The sequence below is a fragment of the Strigops habroptila genome, chromosome 4, assembly GCF_004027225.2.
Source record: "Strigops habroptila isolate Jane chromosome 4, bStrHab1.2.pri, whole genome shotgun sequence".
In the NCBI taxonomy this organism is placed as follows: Eukaryota; Metazoa; Chordata; class Aves; order Psittaciformes; family Psittacidae; genus Strigops; species Strigops habroptila.
In genome coordinates, this window is record NC_046358.1 from 62,945,134 (window position 1) to 62,970,414 (window position 25,281).

The 25,281-nt window shown below is 40.6% G+C and overlaps 1 protein-coding gene across 2 annotated transcripts in view; it reads right to left on the reverse strand.

The window, feature by feature from the left end:
• Window positions 1-1,434: 1,434 nt before the first annotated feature.
• BBOX1 (gamma-butyrobetaine hydroxylase 1) overlaps window positions 1,435-25,281 on the reverse strand; it is a 36,985-nt gene continuing 13,138 nt past the window's right edge. For both annotated transcript variants that reach the window (XM_030484062.2, XM_030484063.1), the window contains exons 4-8: window positions 15,562-15,760; window positions 8,342-8,447; window positions 5,592-5,788; window positions 4,969-5,135; window positions 1,435-3,335 (exon numbers count right to left, since the gene is read on the reverse strand). In XM_030484062.2, coding sequence (XP_030339922.1) covers window positions 3,175-3,335; window positions 4,969-5,135; window positions 5,592-5,788; window positions 8,342-8,447; window positions 15,562-15,760 — 830 coding nt within the window. In that variant the 3' untranslated portion in view covers window positions 1,435-3,174. The remainder of the gene's footprint in view (window positions 3,336-4,968; window positions 5,136-5,591; window positions 5,789-8,341; window positions 8,448-15,561; window positions 15,761-25,281) is intronic.

Here is a 25,281-nt window from a genome sequence, read left to right on the forward strand (position 1 = left end):
GCTTGTGATGTGCAAAGCTGCCTTTTAAATAATTATTATCTTATTTATATAGCGTTGATATTTTTGGAAAATGTAGACAGTTCAAGAAGGTGAGGATATATAGAATCATTGAATCATGGAATAGTTAGGGTTGGAAAGGATCTTTAGATCATCCAGTTCCAACCCCCTTGCCATGGGCAGGGACACCTCACACTAAACCATGTCACCCAAGACTCCATCCAACCTGGCCTTGAACACCACCAGGGATGGAGCATTCACAACTTTGTTGGGCAGCGCATTCCAGTGCCTCACCACCCTCACAGTAAAGAACTTCTTCCTTATATCTAACCTAAACTTCCCCTGTTTAAGTTTGAACCCATTACCCCTTGCCCTATCTAGACCCCCTGCCATGGGCAGGGACTCCTCACACCAGACCGTGCCGCCTAAGGCTCTGTCCAGCCTGGCCTTGAACACCACCAGGGATGGAGCATTCACAACTTCCTTGGCCAACCCGTTCCAGTGCCTCACCACCCTCACATTAAAGAACTTCCTCCTTATATCTAACCTAAACTTCCCCTGTTTAAGTTTGAAGCCATTACCCCTTGTCCTACCACTACAGTGCCTAAGGAAGAGTCCCTCCCCAGCATCCTTATAGGCCCCCTTCAGATACTGGAAGGCTGCTATGAGGTCTCCACGCAGCCTTCTCTTCTCCAGGCTGAACAGCCCCAACTCTCTCAGCCTGTCTTCATACGGGAGGTGCTCCAGCCCTCTTATCATCCTCGTGGCCTCCTCTGGACTTGCTCCAACAGCTCCAAGTCCTTTTTATGTTGAAGACACCAGAACTGTACACAGTGCTCCAAGTGGGGTCTCACGTGAGCAGAGTAGAGGGGCAGGATCACCTCTTTTGGCCTGCTGGTCATGCTCCTTTTGATGCAGCCCAGCACACGGTTGGCTTTCTGGGCTGTGAGAGCACATTGAAGCCGGCTTATATTCAGTTTCTTATCAACCAACACCCCAAGTCCTCTGCAGGGCTGCGGTTGGTTCGTCGGTTGGGTTTGGTTTTGACTTTTTGTTTACCCAGCAGCTATTCAAAGCTGTGGGTTTAGTTGTAGTTTAACTATATGTTAAGTATACAGGACAAACCTGAATGGATACAGGTCTAATCATAGAATCCCAGACTGGTTTGGGTTGGAAGGGACCTTAAAGCTCATCCAATCCCAACCTGCTGCCACTGGCAGGGACACCTTCCACTAGACCAGCTTGCTCCAAGTCCTGTCCAACCTGGTCTTAATGTAGTCCCTATTCAGCTATTCTGAGTGGTGGGAAAATATGAGGCAAATGGATGGTAGGAAGTGGCCAGGTAATCGTATTTACAAATACTTGTAAATAAATAATGGCTTAATATCTTTGTGCAAGATGTTATGTGTAAGATTAGATACAAGCCCAAAACAGTAATCAGTTCCATAATAGTTTTTAATAAGCAGAAATGTGAATAAAACAGTTTTTGGAAAAGTACAGAATAAAAGCAGAAAATATCTCTTCCCTATTTACCATTGGTATAAATCCCAAGATGTCTTGTTTTGAAGTTACAAATTGCATTCTTCACTCAATTGTTGTATGGAAAATACCACAGTGAAGCACAGTAGTGCTGGTGTCTTACAGAATATAGCTATTAACCTTTCCTCATCTTTTCCCCCTTTGATAGCAAAGGCAAAAAATACTTTTCTCATATTTCCAAAATTAGTTATTAAAGAAGGCACAAACAAATTGCCACTAAAAGCCAGTTTTGTTATGCTATGTCTTAATGCTGTAACTTTGATAAAAACATTTCACTATTCACTATAGAGAGGAATAGATTTGAATGCCCTATGCTAGCTCATGACCAAAGTCTTATTTAGTTTTATTTGATTATTCAGCTGGGATATCCATTGCCTGTAAATGATGAGTAGAAGCTATTGAAGTGTTTGCAGGCTGATGTTAGGGTCTCAGCTATGTTGAGGTTTCAATTCAGTAGTTACAGTCCTATTGTTTTAGCCTACTAGGAATAAACTAGTATTTATTTGACTTTCAAGGAAGAGTTTGAAAACAAATGGTTGGACAGAGCAGATCTGAGGGTGGAGATGTGGTTATTTTGTCAGGGTCACAGCACAGTGTGATGCTGTCCTGTTAACTCCACAGCTATAGGGACAGTGACAAGTAAACTCAGGGACATATTGTTTTGTATAAGAACAAGTGGGTTTTAATTATTTCTCTTTAAATTTGGAATCTGAATAGTGGGGGAAAAAACCCCACTACTTCAGCTTCAGTAATTTTTACATAGTGTAATCATCTCTCTTCAGAATACAACCGAGAGGAAAACATCCTGCAGACCAAGACTGTCAGAGGCATGCTCTTGTTTTTGGTGCAACAAAACCAGGTCTGAGTTCAGTCACCACTTCTCTGTCAAGTATTGAGTCAATAACCACCTCTTGTGCTCTGTGGTTTATAGCTGCCAAGCAGTATTCCTCCTCTTGAATTTACTCAAAAGTCTGCCTGCCCTGCACATCTTAATTATGTCTGTGCACAGCGCCTGATGGGATTTCTGACCCTATCTGCAACCTCTACACTGAGATTTATTTGTATTCCTAATGCTGAGGAAAATTAATACGACACATTCTCTGGTATATATCAATCATTTCTGAGCATTTCTAGTTCTACCTAGAAAAGTGTGTATATGGAATTAACTCCACAGCAAAGGTTGTTAGTTTTGATAATGAATTTTAGTTATGATTTATGCAATAAAGAATGCCTCTCTGAAAATAAAGGAAGATGATGTTGATAACAAACCTTTAGTAGGTAATACTTTAAGCTCTTTTTTGATGCTGCCTCCCAAGCATCCTAGGGTGGGCAGGTATATCTGTAAAGGCCACGGAAGGCATTGGGATACCCAGTCAGCCCAGTAAAGTGATAATCTTTCAAGCCATTTTGTACATTGGTTTTAAAATGCAAATAAACTGACAGAGGTAGCAATGCATTTTATGGGTTCAGAGACACAGATAAGTCTTAAATTTTTATGAACAACAGGTTTCTTATGGAATTTAAAAATACATTTGTGATGTTAGCCTCTGAAAAAACAACACAATTTTTATTGGGGTTTTTTTTGCCATTATTGAGATTAAACAATCTACGTTTTGCTCATTCTAGTTAGAAGAAAGCTCAGTCCCTGTTCAGTATCTTCTTCCTTAGGAGCCGGAGCCTTGACATGACCACATCCCAGTCTGCATAGGCACCTTCCAGGTGACGAGTCACTCCTGAACCCGATGGGTAGCTTTGGCGACCATGAAGCACACGCCAGTTATCAAATGTCATTATGTCTCCTGTAAAGAGATGTTTAATATGTGGTATGTTATAGTTTATTCCTTCAAACAGAACATGGAAATAGACTTATATCATCAGTTAGGGAGCAATAATTTCAAGTAGCTCAGCTGGAGATACACAGCAACGACACAGTAATTTTAATTTACTGGTCATTCTCAACTAGAGAGGGGAGGTCCCTTTCGACCTCTGCTCCTTGTCTGGTATAACCAGGAGTGGTAGAGGAGTCCATGCTGAGAAAAGCAGGCCTTTGAAGGGAAAGGCAACTGCAGCAAATCCACACGAAGGAAAAAAAGGGTGAAAGCCAAAGGATTATTTTTATTTGATCAGTATGGTATTATTCATACTATACACATCCTTCATTGCTATCCTCCTCAAAAGACTTCTATGAGAACTAAAGCCATTGAAAGTTAGGAACTCACATCATGAAGGCGAGCATGCTATTTTAGTTTTTCTCCCTTGTGTTCCACTGTTATGATGCACCTCTAATTAAATATCCTTATAGTATGTCTTGCTTTCTCCCCCTCACTTCTACCACCATTTTGGTGCATTAATTGATGGGGTAGATGGTACTAATGTAATGTGAGGTACTTTGTTTTACTATTTATTATATGATCTTATAAATTATTTTATTTCATGTTCCTGATAGAGGGAGATTAATTTCCTCATCAACATTTTAAAGACACTATCATCATAGTACATGAAGCAGTCAGATACACTGATGAATTTACTTTTGTAGCATCTTTTGAGAGATGAGGGACTATTCATATCTTTATTTTATAGCTGGGGAATGAAAGAACAGAAATTAAGGCCAAAGTAGTTAAATATATGCACAGACTTTAAAGACTAAGGGGCATTTTTGCAGCATGTTTTATGTTAAGAACACAGTCCCGTACAACTCTAGCTGACGTTTAGAGAACTTAGCACATCTGCAAATCTGCCTCCAGATGTCTTGCATCCAGGAAAAGCAGCACAGCAGCAAAGGCCTTCAGTAATTCATCCTGCATTACTCTGGCATTGGGTGCCTGAGCAAAGGCAAAGACTGGATTCTCCACAGCGCTGCTCATCTTCCTTCAGCGTTATGCACATTGTGCATCTGTATCATTATCATCTTCCAGATGTTGTGCAGTTCCTGCAGCCATTGGGAAGGTGCCCACTAACAAAGTGTCATAACCACACCCTCCCCCCCTCCATATCATTTGACTTAATGTCGATACTCTGCATCAAGTGAAGCAGAGGAAAAAGTATGTGATTTTGTATCATTTAATGAAGAGGCACTGAACTGGGGTGGCACAGCAGTTTTACACATGTTATTTCCCATCTGTGGTACTACTGATATGACAAGTTACAATTTCCTATACGTATGGGGTTTTGATGTAGTATAAAGATACATTGGACTCATCAATAGACAGACTGTGGTGTCACCCCTCCCCGCCTTTTTTTTTTTTTTTTTCCTTTATAGTGTAGCAATGGCAAAAGAAATCTGTGAGATGAATGTAAAGACACAGTATGAAATACAATTGGTGCTGGAAGGACTGAAATCTCCTCTCAGTACCAGTGCTAACAGTGCTCAAGTGTTTTGGCTGCTAGGAAAAACATTTGAAAAATCATTGCAAGGAGAAGTATCTTACTGACCTGGTTTCAGCTTGTGAGTAAACTTGAGTTCTGCACTGTTTAATAAATCATTGAATTCCTTTAGAGCTGCATAAAACGGCCTCACTTTTTCAGCTGTTATGTCAAACACTGTGTCTCTTGTTGCATTATTATAATTGATGCGAACTGCTTGGCCTCTGGAATCCACGCTAGGAAACAGAGAAGGAAAGGAAAAGGCATGTATTATGTTACTGAAACATTTTAAGACAGTTAAACAACAACTGCACTCTCCTGCTGGAATTTCAGTATGTTTCTATAGTGAAATTCAGATTATTATTGCACTGGATTTTATAATTAAGCCTAATTAGGGATAATCAGGAGAAAATGTAGACATTTAATTAGCTCAAAATTCTATTTTCTATAATCTTTAATTGTAGAATCATAAGCTTTTTAAATTCAGAAGAGATTATAAACATTTGCATTTGACCTTTTTCTAGCATATAGTTCTTAATCTAAATTGCTTCAAAACCAAAACCACATAAACCTCCCAACCCCCCAAAATAACTACAGACCAAGTTAAACCAGTGTTTTCCCACAAGGTGGCAGGAGCAGACAAAACTCGCTGTACAAAAGGGATTTTATTTTTCCATGTTGAAACTACTCACTCTATAATCCTTTGTTTACATTGCACAGCAAAATCACAGTAGTCCCTCCCAACATCTGTATAGTCTACAGCAATAGAGGACAGGACCTGGTATGCCTGAGGATTTTTTTCCTTCAACTTATTGCATGCATGAAATCCATCTACAACTTCAGTTTCACCTCCTGTGGCTGTTTGTTTTATACAGTGGAGAAACTGAACCTGGAACAAATTAACATCTCATTAAAAACAAGAATTAGCTTGCACATTTAACAGTTCATTAGTATCAGTTCCCTCATATCTGTGGTTCTGGTTTTTTTTTGGATTTGGTTTTCAGCGAAAGACTGAGTTCCCATTGCTGCAGCTTCACAGTGCTCTGCCACCACTATCACAAAGGCAGAGAATTGACGTAGCGTGTTTATAAATCCATCCCATTTGGCCTATCTTCTAATGCTTGCAACCTGCGAGTCAACTGCAAAGCTCTGTTCTTGCTTCTGTCCTTTGAGTCCCTCTTTGTGGCAGTCATGTAATTTTAAATGCAGTCTTAACAAGGAGGATTAGCTTTCTCCTGAAGAAACAAAACCTGCTGTGAATTATAGACTCACAGCAGGGAAAAGGTGGCTGTCATAGAAGGCAACAGGCCCAATATCTCTATGATAAAATAGGATTAAGATAGTTTCATTTCATTTCACAGTGAAATTGCCAATGTGTAAGACAGAGCAAAAAGCCTAAACTGGGCTCTGGGTTGCACCAGTGTAAATCTGAGCTACAGACACAGGCAGTAAAACTCCCTGTGGTGTTATAGAGTCCAGCATCACACAAAGTGTAACCATTCATCTTGGTCAAATGACACAAAACACATCTGTCATACCAATGGTAGCAGCTTCACCTTTCCCTTCTGTGATGGTGAACTATTTCTGACACCATCAGGAGAAAAAAACCCAACTAAACAAACAAAAAAAAACAAACCAAAAAAGCAAACAAAACACTACCCCTCCTAACCCCCTCCCCCCCCCAAAAAAAACCCCAACAACCCAAACCAAACAAAACAGGAGGAGAAAAAGGAGCAGAGAACAGACTTCATCCCAGAATGACCTCACCATCCCAGAATCACCGCAGACCTTGACAATGGTGAGGAAGGGGGAAATTGAAATAACTGACACTGCAGAAGGAGGACTTGTTGGAAAGGACTTATCTAGTTAAATCATACGATGAAGCAGCTTCCTGCCCTCCTGCCATGCTCCTTTTGGCCAACAAGCCTGGGGCGTGGGGTCTCAGGGCTCCCACTGAAGAGAGCACAAGGCAACAAGCTCTTTTCTTTCGTGGCCTCAGCTGGCCTTACATTGGGTGAGCACAGTTTGGCACTGTTAAGGAGGGCTGCAGTAATGTACTTCATGGAAAATGATTCTGGAAAATTTCAAAGGGAGAATTCAGTTTACATTCTAGACAGGTAATGTTTGTGCTAGATCTAATCATCAGTTGTTTGTTGTTTTGTTTTGTTTTTAATTAGGATCTCTCATGGAAAAATAGTTGCCAGATCAAAACCTAGGAAATCTTAAAACCATTTTTATGGTACAGTTCTGAAACTAATCATCATCCATTTAAAACTATTTCTTCAAATATTTGTAAGAAATACATCTTAAGAATTCAAATGCTATGTAATAATTAGATAAATAAAAAAACCTGCACGTTCAGTATAATGTTCAAAATAATTCAATGTACTTTAATACTTTTATTTCTTACAATCACGTTTGAATGAGAAAGGTTATGCTCTTCTAATTTCGTAGCAGAGTGTGGGCTTTGGCACAGGTAAGACAGTGAGCTAATTCACATCTGCTCTCTATTAATGAAGCTCTGTTCCATTCTTACTCCGCATTAATGAACCAGTATCTAAATGATTTTAAACGGTGATGTTAGTGTGAAGTATTTGGTACTTGTGGATAAATCACATTGGCTTTTTGTTTAATTATAGAAAAATCAGATACAAAGTATTCCACAAAACTAGAAGGGAAAGTTTTATAGATGCAGACTTTTCGAGGGTTATTTTTGTTCCTTTGTACCTGTTCCTAGTCCTTTCCAGTTTTATGGCGAATGTGGATTAGACTTTGATGTGACATGGACTAGGTGAAAACATATTGTCTGTGGTTGTTGTTCAGCTTTACAGAATGACCCTTTTTTGTCTGTTATGAAATGGCAAATAAGTGTCTAATGTCAATCAATTCACAGAAAACAGAATATAACATCTTAATCATATTTCTTCTAATACATTCCCCTCCTGAGGCAAACACATGAGTCCTAAAATGTCACAACTTGACTATAGCATTCAGACAAATAACTTTTTGAATATAATGAAAGCAGTATCAAAAGCACATACAAGACACTAGTGTTTTCTCATATGGTGGTAATCTCAATACTCCATGAATTAAATTTAAAAATTATGAGATACGTAATGGTTTTGTTACGCAGAATTTGCATCATAATGTATATTGGATGGGGCTTTGAGCAACCTGGTCTAGTGGAGGGTATCCCTGCCTGTGGCAGGGGCTTGGAATTGGATGAGCTTTAAGGTCTCTTCCAACCCAAATCATTCTATGATTCTATGATATATTGCATACCCATGTGTATATAGATTGTTATATGATTAATATATTGTTATGTTTGCATTGCTCTTTTAAGACAAAATTCAGAGTCACTGAACCCTAACTGTATTTCATGCTCTAGGAACATTTCCCTTTCCCCTTTTGTGTTGTGAAGAAGGCAGTAGATTCACCTTACCCCAGGTGGATGCTGCAGAACAGGGTAATCAGTGTGAAAACATAGTTTCCCGGTTGTATAAGCTACATTGTTAGCATCTGCTTTGTCTTGCACTTGCCAAGTTGGTCTTTATAATGAAAGGGAAAAGAGAAAACAGGTTAAAACATCCAGCCAACATGCCAGACAGTACACATTGAAACTGTAAAATCACAGTATAAAAGAGTCATTCCACCTTTGAACATGAAAATATTGTACAACTAGAAGGAAATAATGATTTAGCAGTGTTCCCCCACCCCAGCAGAGAAGGCTTATTTCAGCAGTCCTAGGTTCAAGCTAGAAACCTAAGTGTGCCAAGGGACATCTGGCCCTAGTGTAGTATCTAGAAGAATGGTGGCTTACCACTGGCAGTACTTTGCTGAATGCAGGGATCAGTTGAAGACTCTAACCAAGAGGTATCTGCTAGGTTAAATCATCGTCTTATTACTGAGGTTTCAGAAATAAGAGAGTGTAAGTTAGCCCATTTCCTTTAATCAACATTCCATTTTTCCCTTCCATGTGGAGCACTTTATCAATGAAATATGAAATTGTAAAAGGTTATGTAAGTTAAAAAGAAGTAATATTTTAAAAGCTTTGTTGAGAGAGAGAGACTGTCCTTTGCAGGGGGATCTTTCCTGTAACTTCAAGACTTGCTGGTAAAGGAAAAAGATCTTCACAGAAATCACAGAATCACAGGCTGGTTTGGGTTGGAAGGGACCTGAAAGCTCATCCAGTTCCAACCCCCTGCCAAGGGCAGGGACACCTTCCACTAGACCAGGTTGCTCCAAGCCCCGTCCAACCTGGCCTTGAACACTGCCAGGGACGGGGCAGCCACAGCTTCTCTGGGCAACATGTGCCAGCGCCTCAGCACCCTCACAGGGAAGAGCTTTTTGCCAATATCTAATCTAAACTTCCCCTCTGTCAGGTTAAAGCCATTCCCCCTTATCCTGTCACTCCAGGCCCTTGTCTGAAGCCTTGATGAAAGTGTTGATGAAAGTCTTTGTAGTTTCTTCTCTTTCTCTGATGCTCTTTCAGAGAACTACGCCCATTTATTATGTTACATAGTTTCTGTCTTGAAATTTGACCAAATTCATTCAGATAGTTTACTGACAACTGCAGGAGAAATGAAAAAAAAAAGTCTTAGTTTTATGACAAAGACATGAATATGTCGCATTGCAGCACAATGAAAATCTGTTTTGAATGACAACCGTGCAGGAGAATTTGAGACCAAGAACCACATGTTTTGCTTGTAAAGAGTTCACATGATTGAAGACAGTCTTCAGCAGATGCATGTTATAGGTGCAGACATTTGTCTGGAAAAGTGTAAGTCACCATATGCAGCCCATGTCATCGCAAGAGCATAGTGATTTAAAAGAAAATATGAAACTATAGACCAAATATATTATGTTTCAGATGGTGCATGTCTAGCATTACTTCTTAATAATAGTTTAGGAAGAAAATAGGCTAAAGAACATTCAGACCAAAATGGTTTTATACAGTACAGAAACACATTTGTTCTTGGAGTTCTATTTAGTATAGAAACGATGCAAAACGCTAAAACTAAATTTCTGAAATTGCCAGGGGGAAAACCCCCTTGAATATTTGCAGATATGTTTAACTGTCTGGGAAAAATACTTTGTATTATTTGGTACAGCACATACTCATCAGTACATGACACCAGTACTCAGGCATGATAATTTCAACCACACTTCTGTAGTCCTCTATTTTACAGCAAAGCCCAGCCTGTTATATCATCCTTGTCATTAGTGTTGAAGGCAGCTAAGTTCACTGTATCTTTAATTTAAAAGGCTCTAGTGTGACTTGACGGTTCTAAAACAAATTAACACGTTTTAATTGTCTCGTTTGTATGCAATTTATACAATTGCTGGAATGGTAGTACTTTATAAAATCATGTCAGCTTTTACAAAAGCAATCAGTGCTTTCATGCTGTTACGCTTTGCGAGAGGAGCTGGTCCCTGGAAGCTTTCCTTCCACACAAGGAGCTTTGGGCAAAGCTCAAGTTACTGACTTGAAGTCAGAGATGCTAATACAGAGCTCAGCACTGAGTGTGGTAAAAATCAACCTTATTTTGCCAGACTCAGCTCTCCCTCAGTCATGGGGAGAGCGCACAAGAAGGAAGAAAATGTGGGTAACACCAGAGGACTTTTGGCCCTTTGGGAGAGCAAACTGGGGTGGAATGGTTTATGGTTTAGTAATTAGGGTCAGATTCCAACAGCAGTTGCTCAGGCTGATTGACAGAGGAGAAAATTTGGCACCAGGCAGGTGTAGCAATTTTTTTTGCATTAAGTGGCAATGTGGGCTCAGTCTCCCTGAGCAGAACACTAGCCTGCTTGGTACATCCTTAGTCTTGCAAAACCACTGCACTAGAAACTTCAGTCACATGTGAATCATCTGGTCTTGCATGTTATTAAAAATCTTAGATTTTGGGACCCATGTTCTCCTATTGCAGCTGAAGCCCTCTGGGGAGATGCAGATATTTCAGCTATTTCAGTGGGGGTGCTGGGCCCCAAAAGAAGCCCTTCATGCCACCCCAAGCCCTGGACAGAGCTTCAGAAGAGAGAAGGAGCACAAGGTCTAGGGCATGAGAAGTTGGAGAAATTAATTGTGGTATGGCTGGAGACCAGAGTTGTGCCTCCTTAATGTCAAGAAAAAGGTGAATTTAAAAGCATGGAACCCCTTGGTGTTGTTATATGGCTGAAACAGAGAATGTTTCCACTTTTTACAGTAATGACATTTCAGGTAGCATGTACAAAACAGGCAACTAGACAAGAAAACAGGCTTTTGTTTTCCCATGTGTCAGGGTCATATTCATTGTTGTTACAATTCAGGTTAAAATTCATGGCCCTGTTGAGGTGATGTTTTATTTGGCAAGCTTGCCAATTCCAAATATATCCTTTTATTTATCCTTTTATTTTTTTTATCCTTTTTGGTAGGTCTTGTATTTGGCTGCTAGCAGAACAGCAAGGGAATTACCTAAAGTTATTATTTTATTACAGTTATAAAAGCCACCTCAGAATTGGATGTCAGTAAGAAATGCACTTCTGTTTTAGAGGTGAAGAGATGGACTGTAAAATGCTGCTCTAAGTCTGCCATTAAGACTGAAACCTCAGTGGAGTTTTGCTACCGTGAGAAATATGTAAGAGCAAGACCAGGCACTATAATAACTAACGCTGAAAATGAAACAGGTTAAATCAAGAAAAAAGATACTGTAGGGAAAGAAGTCTTTTCTTCTCTCTAATATTTTTACGCTGGGTTCTAGCTATACATGGTGAAAAAAATCAGAAATTTGTTCCTTATAAAAGACTTACATTTCCAAAATATCCAAAAATAAAGCAAAACCACTAAAGTCTTTTTCAAGACTTCATGTAATGAATTACACATTTAACAACACTGGGTTGTTAAGTTGTTTGAATACATTAACTGATTTCTGACATGTTTAGCATGTTACTACTTCATACACATTTGTGTTAAAACATTTGAAACTAGTTTTGTGACATATTTTTTAAAAAATACTTTATGGATGGTTTCCTGAACCACTACACGTAACAATACGAAGTTTATGCACCATCCTGCTTGTATTTTCCAGTATTTTAGGATTTCCTCTCTCTTTCTCTTCCCAGGGTCTAAAAAGTCACGCAAGCAGATGATATTTGCTTTTGCAAGATGTTTCCCATAGGCTTCGTCCAAGGCCAGAAGAACTCAATGGCACGGGCAGGCAGTGTCCTTCTAAGGACTCAAGAAAGCTTTGGGTCAAGGCTCAGCTATTGAGGTAAGAAACTCATCTTGTACATCTCCTTGGCAGGATAATTGTGCTGTGCAGTTCCGGCAGCTTACCTTTGTATTACCGTGAGAGTCATGCTTGAATAGGTGTGCTTTTGTATAGCCTTAAAAAAGGCACCCTTGCAGTGCATCATGGAGACAGCTAAACAATGTCTGAACTGGAGACACGAAAGCCAAGATGTAAGGAATAGCACACTTGCCCCAAATAAGCTCATAGGTCTGGCTCCGAACTCCAAAGCAGGCTGCCTTTGTATGTACAGTTAATTTCTCTCCTTGCAAGTTAGCAAGGTAGTCTGAAAAAGAAAGTGTGTTCAGCAGTTTTGGTTCCTTCCCCAAAAGTCTTGGCTCTGCTAATATGTGTATTATATCATACACATCCTACCCCTTTTATAACTGCCCTTCCTTTAGCACCGGTACAGACACTCTTCTTTTCAGACCTGGACCTTGGTCTGTACCTAGCTTGTTGACTTCACCCTGTAGCAGAGCTGGTTTTTGTTACTTGAAATCAAGCTGGTCTGCAAAACTGGTTTTTAGATGTCAGGCTCTCTTTGGTCTTATGCTCTTCAGATTTTAATTCAATATTGCAAAATCAACCTAATCATACACAGAAACATAATTAGCAACTGTCGAATGACCTAGAGTAAATCTAACCGCGTGACTCAATTGGGATGATGTAAACCAGACTTCAAGACTTTCCAATACTACAGCTGTGTTTAAAAAGCAAAAAAGAAACGAACCTAAACTCAACTAAACTAAATATTCCTACTATTTTCTTTTAAATGCAGAATTCATAGGCAATTGGAAAACCTCCACGACATTGAAACCCTCTTTCTGCAGCCTAATAAATACATGAATTAGCAAATAGGTTTTGGAAAAGCAAGGAGACTTACAGCCTTTCATCATTCTTTTATTGTGAACCCTGATACTTAAGGAAACATAAAAATAAGGTTTAATCAACACCAAAACTAAAGCTGATTTAAACAGTGAAAGGAGCTCTAACCATTACTTTGCTCAAATGGTTTAGACCAAGGTCACGTTTCAACCTTGGCCTTGTGTGGAACATTAATGAGCAGGAGGCTGTTTACAGGATATAAAGACTTTTAAATATATACGTGTATATACAGATATCAAAGACTCAGAACTCATCCTGACAAATTACTTTTATTGAAACCATCTTTTAAGAGATTAAATATTCATTCAAGCTGACTTCAAACAAGGTGAAGTATTTATTAGTCATTCCTGTTTATAATTGTGCTAGGGAAGAGTCAGTTAGGGGCAAGACCAACTTTTTTCAATTGGAAAAAAAACTATTCTGATGACACAAGTCAAGAAAGTCAGTCTAGAAGATTTAAAGATCTTTTCCAGTTTTAGGATCCAGGAACAACTTCTAGATCCAGTTCCTCATCCCTGAAACCTAGGCAAGCAATTAAAGGTTCTGTTGTAACCCAAGCACAAACCTGTAGTATATGTTGAAGGGGTTGTATGGGGGGTTTTGGTTGTTATTTAGGGTTTGGGGTTTTTTCCCCCTCCCCCTGAGCTATTTTGGAGGTATTATAATGGTATGCTTCAACAAAGAACCAACATTTTTCTTCGTATCTGGGGCTTGCTATATATGTTCCTGACTCAAAGTGCTTGTGCAGCTGTTTGGGTACAAACAGAACAAATGTTTCATCCTTCAGGTACTGAGGAAAGCTGCGAAACATTCTAAGATATGATTAGGATTGGATACCCCTAAAAACCATCTTGTATCTGTAATAACGATCATGTTAAAACAGAAATAGAAAGCAGCAGTGTTTTCATAATGATGCAAGTTTTAAATTGAGACCATAGTAGGCTGCCAAACGTAGAAGTGCTTGACATTAGTGTTCTGGGCTTTTAATGGTAGAAAATGTTGTGTAGCACTGGATGAGGTTTCTGAGCAAAGCAGGGGGCTCTGCTCCCGTTAATTTCAGTAGGATTAACCTGACTGAATCCCAGTTAACTTTTCCTTCTGGCACAGTAAGCAGAAAGAGGAAGCCACACTTCAACAAAAATACATTATCTTAAATAGCCTAGTACATTTATACATTACTCAAGCATCCTAGCTTGAAGAAGGGACCTTTTTGTTCACCTTCCTCCCCTTCACCTCACAATTAACATTTTGAGTTACTGTAATTTTTCCGTTATCACAGTGCGCTTTTACTACCCTCACCTGCATCGCACATTCCAGCAGGGCTCATATGTGCCTTCGCACAGGAGTCTTAAGGGGAGAAAATCTTTCCTCCTGACTTGAGGGAATGTGGTCTTTCTGGCCAAGGGTGAAGTTTTTCCCCCCTGTTTCTGTTTGTTTAAAACTGTTGGGTTGTTGGGGTTTTTTTTTCAGACAAAGGAGGAGACACTGGTTGTTGCCCACATGGTTCTTTTCCTTATTCTCTGAACTAGAGGTAAATCCAGTTTGTCATCTTTTATTCTATTATAGAGAAGAAGGGACCTATCCAGATGGGAAACCCTGAGTGTTCCGGGTTTGGTAGCTATCCAGGCACCAAGAAATCACAATGATGTCTAAATGTTCTATTTTGTTTAAGTGTTACTAGCTATTTTTATAACTTTTTTTTTTTTTTTTGAGTAAGCACATATCCAAGTAATAAGGTTTTTTATATACACTGTAAAAAATCATCCCAACAGCTGGGGTTGAGGGACAGGGCAACACTGCTCCTTCACTTAGCTACATGGAGGTCATTGACTCAGCTCAGCAAGACCTGAGCTACCATCATCATTTTTTTACTCAGGTAGTAGGTGCTTGAGGAGGCTGAGGTTCATTTTATCACCTCTTGGCATCAAAAGGATGATTTACAAGTTCCTGCTTCCCCTTCTGCAGGCTGAGCAACTACTTCTGGATAAAAAGCAGTCTTAAAAAATGCCTGGGACTGGTTGGGGCTTTCCAGAGCAGACTCAGTTGAAAGCAGGGAATGGGTACTCTGCCCATCTCCTCAGTGATGGGAGGCACAATAACATCATCTGAGTCTTACCTATTTCTGTGACTAAAAATCAGGCTAAGAAGAAGCTTCAGTACAGATAACTTCTTTTTTTCAGAAGGGCACTGGATTAAGGGATTTTTTATTTTGTTGCATGGTATAGATAAGTACAGCTATCTTGTGGTTATCTTTTATTTGATATCACCTCTTTTTAGGCATTTTTCCTTCTCTCAGCACTTATTGATGCTGTTCTTTACATACCCTGCCTGTCACAGCAAAGCAATCTTCTCATACAGACTATTGACACCACATTTCCTAATATGCAGAGAAGAAAAAGAAAAATCAGCTTTTCTTAATTTAATCCACAAAATAGGTCCAACAAGCTGAAGTGAAGGACATTAAAAGTGGTTACATAGCTAGCGAATCAGGGATACTAAAAACCAAACTCACCCATAAAAAGTGAGACGCAGAAACCCAATCCTGTGGCCAAGTTTAATCAACTCTCCCTGCCTAGCAGCAGCTCCTGTTAGTATCACGATTCCTACTTTCTTCAGGGTGCAGAGCCACTTGTAGGCACTTTCATCGTTGTACATGATTTCTTCAAAAGGCATTTTGGGAAGTTGCAGGTCTGAGCCCCAGTACTGATGTTCTGAAAGGGAAGAAATAGAGAAGGAATCGCTTAGCTGTTGTAGCATCACAGCTCAGGACATAGTTGAAGTATGAAGTTAATGGGATTTGTATGCATTTGTGAATATGCCCTCAATCCTGCAGTCAACCACCTGAAACTGGGTCCCTAAGTTTGCGTGGATAACAAGCAAGATTTTGAGACCTTGACTCAAGTGGAGATGTCAAGACTGGGATTTTCTCTGCTGTGAGGATAGTGAGACACTGGCACAGGTTGCCCAGAGACGCTGTGGCTGCCCCATCCCTGGCAGTGTTCAAGGCCAGGTTGGACGGGGCTTGGAGCAACCTGGTCTAGTGGAAGGTAGGCAACACATTCCCCAGGCCTCGCCAGCTCCTGTGGCAGAGGTGTTTGGACTCTGGACCAGGGAGAAGTGTCAGGCAGGAGAGCAGCCCTTCAGTTGACAGTGCGGCTGGAGCCCTCCTTTCAGAAAGGTGTCAAGAGAAGACAGTGGCTGCTCTCCACTTCTCATGATCTACAAACAGCAGATGGCAGTTGACAGGGAAAAGCCTGTGCAATTATTCGTGAAGGAAGTACTCTGTCCCCCTCACCATAAGAGCTGTACAAATCCCAGCTCCAAGCGCAAGGCACAACCACTAACTCAGCATACCCACTCTCTGCTGGTTTATACTCATGGCTGATTTAGGACAAGCGTGTTAAGGGCTGATTGTTATGGTGATGATTAAAGACTAAACCTCAGCGATGTGTACTGTTAATAAATGCCACTGCAGCAGAGCATTGTTTTGAAGCTTCAAACCGTGTTGATGTCAGATGACATGATGAGCAGAGCCCCTGCACAGCCAAACACAGAGGCTCTGGCATTAGCAGGAGGTGGGCAAACCCGAGGCACAGGGGTGGGCCGAGGGATGGCCTCGGAGAGGGGTGGCCCTGTGAGGGCTCAACACCAATGAATGGAGGAGACAGAACACCAAGACCGGTGGGGATCTCAGGGGAGATGGGGAGCTACACTACAGCGGCCTCGGGGACACCCCCCAGGCTCGGGCAGAGGCACCAGACCCAGTGCATGACTGGATGCCTGGATATGACACAGAAAACAAAAGGAAAAGTCATTACAGGTAAAGAGAGAGACTAATTTCAATCTATGAGGACTCCACTGGGGTTATTTGAGGTCATCAATTAGCCTGTAGGTGTTACTTGAGGTCATAGGGGTTACTTGAGGTCAAACGTACTCTCTGCAGACCCCACTGGAGTTACTTAAGGTCACAGGGGTTATATAAGGTCAACCAATTAGCCCATAGGGGTTACTTGAGGTCATGGAGCTACTTGAGGTCAAATTCACTCTCTGATACACCCCACTGGGTTTACTTGAAGTCATGGGGTTTACCTAAGGTCACACTTTGCTTGTCTACCAGGCTGATGCTAGGGGTCACCATTGTACAGCCCTGCTGATGCCAAGTATGTTGAGCCAGCTCAGGCATTTCCATCTATCTCCAAAGCAATGAGGTGTGTGGTTTGAAGATGTTCCACTACACCAGCCAAGTGCCACGCCTTCTCAATCATCTGTTTTCTGATGTCTTCCCTCTAAGAATGTTTTATTTTTTTTATAGTGAAATGCTTTATGATTTATTATTTCCATTCTTCCTAAGTATGTAAGGTTTCCTCTCTGCCTGGAGCTTTCCTCAACCATGCAGCACTGCCAGCCTTTCAGCTATAACATGTAGGGTTTGTGACAAACTCTGGTTGGCTTAGATTTTTCCCCCTCAGCTCTCAGAGCTCCACTGCTGAACATGAGCAGCAGCCCCCATGGGAAAACCCACTCATTTTGGTGGCAAGTGTACCAGTGCAAGAACTATAGCAGAATCTTGGTGTACTGATATGAAGAATAAAAGAGTCAGGTTTAAAATAATTTTCTATGAGAGCTTTGAATTACGTGAACCATCTTCTCTGCTGAAACAGATTTTTATCTCTTGCCAAAAGGTTGCCCTATCTGAAACCCAAGGCCAGTGTATTTTAATGGCCAAAGAATGATGTGTACAAAGAAGAATGAAGGTCATGGCTCTCTGCATCGCTGAGGTTCAAATGGTTCTCTCTGAGACTGTGACTGGAGACAGGCAGGACTTCCTCAGAGGATAATCTTGGATTTTTCCTCCGCCACCTTTCCATAGCCACATTCTGCATCTTACCCACATGGTTCAAAAACGTGCATCAAACAGACAGGAAACATCAGAGGAAAATACTGTACAATCAGAACTTCTGGCTGAGGTTCTGTGAAGCAGCTTGTTCAATAACCTAAGGCCAGTGCGCTCAGTTTCCCTTAACCCATGTCGATGACGTCATCCAGAGAGGAGCTGGGATGAACCTCTGCAGCTATGAGTGGTTCACCTGCTCATAACTTGGTAAACCTTAACCATTTGGGCTGAGGTTTTCCATGGCCTCATATCTGCTGGAGATAGATAATATATCTACTAGAAATAATTTTGTGAGAGCTTCAACAGCAACAAAAATGGATCAAAAGCCTTGACCAGTGACAAATGAGTAGTGCAGCCAAGCCACAACTTCTACGCTGGCTTAGTTTTAGTGCTTTCTGATGTATATATCAGCATGAGCATCAAGTCAAAACTCTGACTTTCCATTACTAGACACATAACTGTGCACAAACTAAATCATGTTCCCATCATACCAGTAGCACATAAGAGATTTACAAAAATCCTACTGCTAGAGTCATTTGTCCATGTGGAGAAGCAGGACAAACGGGGATACTGAAGGAAGAAGCTCTTTGTTAACCATCTGCTTAAAACAAATACTCCAAATCAGGTATATTTTTAAGAACTTTCAGAGACATCTACAAAATGTAATTAATCTCCTTCAATAAAAGGCAGCGCTGTAGCCATTCATTAGTGCAAGCAAAACCACATAATAACAACTAAACCCCGTGGTTCTTTATGTTGGCCTCAATATTTACAGGCCAAGATAATTTAAAATATTAAAAATAATCAAGTTTTTTTTTCCTTCCCTCTTCCCCCCTCCTCTCCCCCCAGACTAATCCTGCCAGGACCAATTTTGCTGGACAACACTGAAACAGATATCACCCAAGTTTTAACAGCTCTGGTGCATTCAGCCAAGAACTCAAGGGATCAGTAATGTAGACAGACAGCAGAAAGGCAGGAAATGAATCATGGAGCCTGAAGCACAGGTTCCCACAGGACACTTTCTGGAGCCAGGCAGTTGTTAATGCACTTCGATTTAATTTGTCTCTGCTACTGGCAGGAGACAACTGGAAGCCAACGCTTATGGCTCACATTGGGTACTTTACAACTAATTTTCTTCCACAGCTCAAAATATTCCAGAAAAGAATATCCTGAAATACCAGGTGTCCCTGGACCACTGAACTCATCCTGGGCTTTTATTTGTTATATATATGGGGATTTTAAAATAGTACAGGGAGTTTGAACTAGTACAGGGTTTAAAGCCAAGTGCAGTGGTTGCCAGTGCAACTGAAAGAAAGCTGCTGCAGAGACTTGGTAGTGATTTTATTATTACAAATTGCATTTGTAAGCACTGTTAATACATTAAAACTGAAACAAGTACAGATTTACTAGTGTAAATTAATCTTATGTCAAGATAAGATAGAACTTTTATTAAGCTACATGGCTAGAAAGCATCATTGGTAATTTGTTTTCTTGCTTGTAGCACATACATACCACAGGTACCAGTAGCTATTCAAAGAGTTGTTAATAATAAGTGGTGCTCAGATTTACTCAGAAATTGTGTTTCTATTGTAAAACTCTGGTTTAAATGCTTAGAACTACAGCAAAATACAATCTTTTGAGCTTTTTCATGCTGAAGGTTCCCTTACGTTGAATTTATGAGAACAGCCAGTCAAAAGTCTGAGTCTTAGAAAAAAACTGAGCATGGTAGTACACTTTTTGCTCATGTTTGACAAAATTCTAGCACAGGCTTTAATTCCTCTACTTTGGGGTTCTGAGGTGATGTCAGAAATATGTTTTGGTGAATCCCTCCCCCCTGCTAAGCTTGCTGAGACACAAGTCCATGAGGACACTTGGTAACAGACCTTCCTACATCTTCATAGCTAACAGCATTCCCACCACTGTGCTGCCCAGGCAGGCGACCACCCCCTGCAGGAGCCTGCTCATGGATGCTGACATCCAGGGAGGGAGATGAGAAGGAAAGATGAGCTGGGCTGGTCCACGCTCTCTGTTAGAGTCTCTATCCCAGGCCCCAGAGGAGAAAAGATGTGGACTGAAGCATGGGAGAAGCTGTCAGGGAGGAGAAAGATGGGGGGAAAAACTCAGGGAAAACAGCTGGCAGAAAGAAGGTGGGTCTAGAGACTGAGTAGACACTGTCAGTGGCTGCAGAGGACACTGGAGCTAAGTGGGGTAAGCTGGAGGTTGAGGCAATTCCCAAGAAAAAAATCATTTTATCATTAAACAGAGAGGATGGAAGCCTTTCTCACTCCCCACAAAGACAGCACTCTGTCCCCTCCACTGATTTCGGCCGGGCTGGCTGTGATACCACAAAGTGGCAGTGTGTGACCACTGATCTGCGACTGTCAACTGTCCTGGCTCAGCTGAGTGATTGCTCTTCGGTAGCAACCTCGTGTCTTACCTATTTCAGACTTTTTGTGGGGTACTAATGATGGCACACGTTAACTTACAGAATGACGAAAAGAGGTGTTATATGTTTATTTGACCTGAAAAGCAGTGCTGGTGGCAGATACAAAAGACCATGTGCCCTTCAAAGTTCATGTAATGCACAGAAATAGATGTAGGGCAATTACTTTCTCTCCTATATGAAAGATCTATTTCAGATTTATACTCCCCAAATAAAACACTACCTGCCTTCTCGCTCTCTTCTCACTAATTTCCACTTGTGATATCTCTTCAGCTTGCCAGTTTATCAGTTTGTCTGCACAAATAAACACACACATGTTCAAACCAAAGATGTTGCACAGTAATGGAAAACAGGACAAAGATGCCATTTCTTACCTTTTTTTTTTTCTTTGCATAGATTTTGGATTGATTCTAGTTTTTTGCAATCCAAGAAACATTAGGGTTTAGGTCAAGCATTCTCTTACACATTGAATCAGAGCTCTTACTCTTACAGTAAAACCACAGTTGGTTTCCCTTGCTTTTATCTGTTTTAGTCTGAAGATACTTAAGAGAGTGCACAAAGTGTGAAAATATTTTATCTATTTCATAGAATAATTTTGTTTAAAGCACACCTAGCTTACTTGGTATTTGAGCTAACAGTCATTCAGCTTGCCCGATCATCAATCACATAGACTACATAGTGGACTTGAGACCATAAATATTTGAAAAAAGGAGATGGCATCATATATTAAACACCTATTTCTCTTTTTATTCCAACATCCCTTCAATGGACAGCACCCATAAAGACTACTACATAAAACAAATGGCTTCCAGAATGGGTGCTCGAGGGGATTTCACCTGGTGACTGAAGGACATGTTGTACTTAAAGAGATGTACAGGGCCAGGGTTTTTGTGCCTCCTCCCCATAAAGGTATGGAGCACAAAATGCAACATCCTTATAAAAAAAGTGAACCCAGACACTACATAGTTACAACCAAAGTCTGCAAATTTCGAACCACTAGTATTCCTCACCCTTTGGCTAAGGCTGGTGAAAGACTGTCCAAGAAACACAACGCACGTACCCAAATATAAGTTATTCACATAGACAATCTTTTATACCATACCCTGTGTTTCAAAGAAGCTGTAGTGCAATTGACAAGCTGTTGACTTTCATAATGTGTTCATAAAATGAAAAAAGCACAATCCATGGGGAGAGATGTAATCTCACCTCATCAAATTCCTTTTTGAGGCCACTCTGTGGCCTGCTACTCACTGCTCCAGTGTATTTAACTCAATATCCATCCTTTCACACACTTGAAAGATGGGGAAAAAATAAAACATAAATATTTCCTTTTCCTCTATTAAAATTTAGGAAATTAAAATAGCTTTAGGTATGCTGTGTGAGCTGCCAAGAATATCCTTTGAAAGACAAATTAAAGCTTCAGAGTTGGTGCAGGTAAATAACCATGTGAAAACTAATGGCATTTTTTATGTTTCAGCTTCTCCTTCCTAGTCTTTCTTGCTGTCTTGCTAATAAATATTTTCTTAACTTTCCTTATATAAAATAAGGAGTGGAGGAACATTAGTATTTCAAGGAATATACCAACAGATTTTTCCCCACAGTGGAAAATAAACATACACACCTGGGACTTCAGTGCAGCTCCAGGAGCCCCAGGCTTCCCTGAGTACAGGGGCTGTAGAGTCCTCTTGTTCCAATTCCCAATTCCTACTGTGCTTGCTAGAAGCTCCACCTAATGTGGAATGCCCTTCCTGTAGAACCATAGAAACACAGAATGGTCTGGGTTGGAACTGCAAAAATTCAAGGAAACTGAACTGTTCACTGATACTTTCCAGGCAGCTACTGAAACTGAGAAATGGTTCAAATAAGGCAGCTTCTTAGACTTTTGTTCAACATTTAGCTACTTTGTATTAACAAAAAAAAAACAACCAACCAAACAAACAATAAACAACAAACCAACCAAAACCCCAAACACAACAAAACAACTCAGAAAACACAGACAGAAATTGCTAATAAATGCAGTAAAGTCCTGCATGGCAAGGCTAGAAACTCTGTCCTTGAAATTCCAGCTCTCTCACATGAATTCACTTCCAGTGACAAGTGCAGCCAGCATGCTTAGTGGATTGGGTTTTTCTTTTTTAAAGGCACAGGCTGCTACACAAATGCTTATAAATCCTACCTCATGTTTCAGAGAAGAAAGGCTCCAAGTTCACAGCCTTTCAGTGACATCTTGATGCATCCAAGAGCTTAGCCTCTGCTCTTGGAATACTGCAGGAATAACCTTTCCCCTTGACATTTGCCAACATACTCTGCAATGACACTGTGGTAAATATGCCCAAAGCTGAAAACACCTCATCTACAGCTCCAAGTATTACTAATCTTGGGAAATGTATGGAACGCAGCAACAGTTGGTATCTAGGAGGGGAAAAAAAAATTCAGTGCAGCTTGCAGTTATTGCTATTAAAAACGTGCCCTTGCTTCATGTCTTACAATCTTCCTTTTAATTGGAAAATCTTTACAGTTTGTCTGAGCTCAAATATTTACTTATTCTGAACAGCACTAAGAAAATCTGTTTACATATGCTCATGTGTATTTGTATAGTGATGCATCTATCATGCACATGGAAAACAAACGTTCTCTCTCCCTTCCCCCCTGCCACTTCATTTGTTCAATGTTTCTAGACCACTAATCATGTACAGTGCTTTCCAATTGGCACTTTGCAGTCTTTCTTGATATATGGTGCCCAAAATTAATACTAGCTACAGAATCCTTACTCAATCAAATGGAGCAGGAGGACTACTTCATCTCTTCTGCGGAATAGACTTCTCTTTGGACTCAGTCGAAAGCAATGTTTGCCTTGATCCCAAACCAGTCTACCACATTCAGCCTGTGATCAGTACCAACCCCACTCAACACAGGTGGTTATTTCCCTGCCTTGCGCTTGAACTGCTGCAGAGCTGCAGTATCCTGCAGGAAACCCTAATGCAAAGACTGTGGATGCTGAAGAAATATGAAGGAAATGGACTGCAGAGAGCAGCTTGGCTCATATGCTTCTACTACAGTGCTGCTAAGTGTTAAGCTATATGAACTGGTCACCTGACCCATTAAAGCATTTTGTATATTTTACTATTATTTCTCCTATTTTGCAAGGAATTCCTTTAGAATTGTAACCTGGTCCTTTAACACATTTTGAGGTTGGCGTCACCTGCAAATTTAATGTGGCTATTCCTTTCCATCATACCCATAGATGAAACCAAGAAAGAGTGCTGCATAAAGCACAGATCTTTGCAAAGCCGATCTTGCAATATCATTCCGTCTTTATGGTAAATCATTACAGCTACTCTTGTCTTCTTTTTTTAAGCATGACACATTTCCTTAGCACATTCATGAAAGTTTCATGTGCAAAAGGGTCAAATGCTTTATATTAGGAGGTGATCCTGCCCCTCTACTCTGCTCTTGTGAGACCTCACTTGGAGTACTGCGTACAGTTCTGGTGTCCTCAACATAAAAAGGACATGGAGCTGTTGGAGCAAGTCCAGAGGAGGGCCACGAGGATGATAAGGGGGCTGGAGCACCTCCCGTATGAAGACAGGCTGAGAGAGTTGGGGCTGTTCAGCCTGGAGAAGAGAAGCTGCGTGGAGACCTCATAGCAGCCTTCCAGTATCTGAAGGGGGTCTATAAGGATGCTGGGGAGGGACTCTTCCTTAGGGACTGTGGTGGTAGGACAAGGGGTAATGGGTTCAAACTTAAACAGGGGAAGTTTAGATTAGATATAAGGAAGAAGTTCTTTACAGTGAGGGTGGTGAAGCACTGGAACGGGTTGCCCAGGGAGGTTGTGGATGCTCCATCCCTGTGTTCAAGGCCAGGCTGGACAGAGCCTTGGACCACATGGTTTAGGGCAAGGTGTCCCTGCCCATAGCAGGGGAGTTGGAACTAGATGATCTTAAGGTCCTTTCCAACCCTAACTATTCTATGATTCTATGATACCAAGGATATGAATGTGAACACTTTGTTTAATACTAAACATGCCAAAGTGATGAAAACCAAAGAACAAACTTACACACTTAGAGCACAAGCCAAACCACTGTCTTTCCTGCACTGCATAAACCTTTCAGAATATTAGAAAGGCACATGTACAGAAAGAAGACGGGAAAAAAATTAGAACCAGGGAGATCTTAGAGCTTAATTCAAATATACCGGTGCCAGTTTTAATCCTTATACTAGCTGCAATAGGTCTGAGGCCTAATTTATATAACACTTCTGTCTGACATACACATGAACTACTTTTAAATAACTCGTATATGTACGAAAAGCAGGGGAGAACTTCTCCTGACCGGTCACAGAGACCATCTCAGCCAAGTAAGTACAACAGTAGTAGGAGAGAGACAAGTATTAGGTCTATACTAAAATAAGCAGTGTTTATAAAGAAAGACTTCCTTCTCATTAGTCTCAGATAAAAATGTTATATGCTGTCTAACATTTACAATTTGACAAATTATCAGGTCCATAACTCTTTGGAAAAGGGACAGGAAAGCATACATCATAAAACCCCCAAAACATCCTATCATGTGAAGATGTTTAAGTTCTTCCACTGAACAATATTTTTAAAAAGTCTGTATGAAAGTCTTAGAAAACTGTGCCCACAGGGCACGTCATTCTCCCAAATACTGAACAACAGGAACTTTATTCCCACTTTTATCCATAAAACCCTTTCAGCCTGAAAATCTGTCAAGCAACTGTGCTGAACAGGGACTGTACTCTTTGCCACTATTTCCTGGTGGTAACTGATCCTACTTGTGTTCTTCATTATTTTATCATGGCAGCATAGCATGGGTTTTCCCACTGTGTAACCACAGTTAACATAGTTTCCACTGTACTATAATAGAAATCTAAGAACA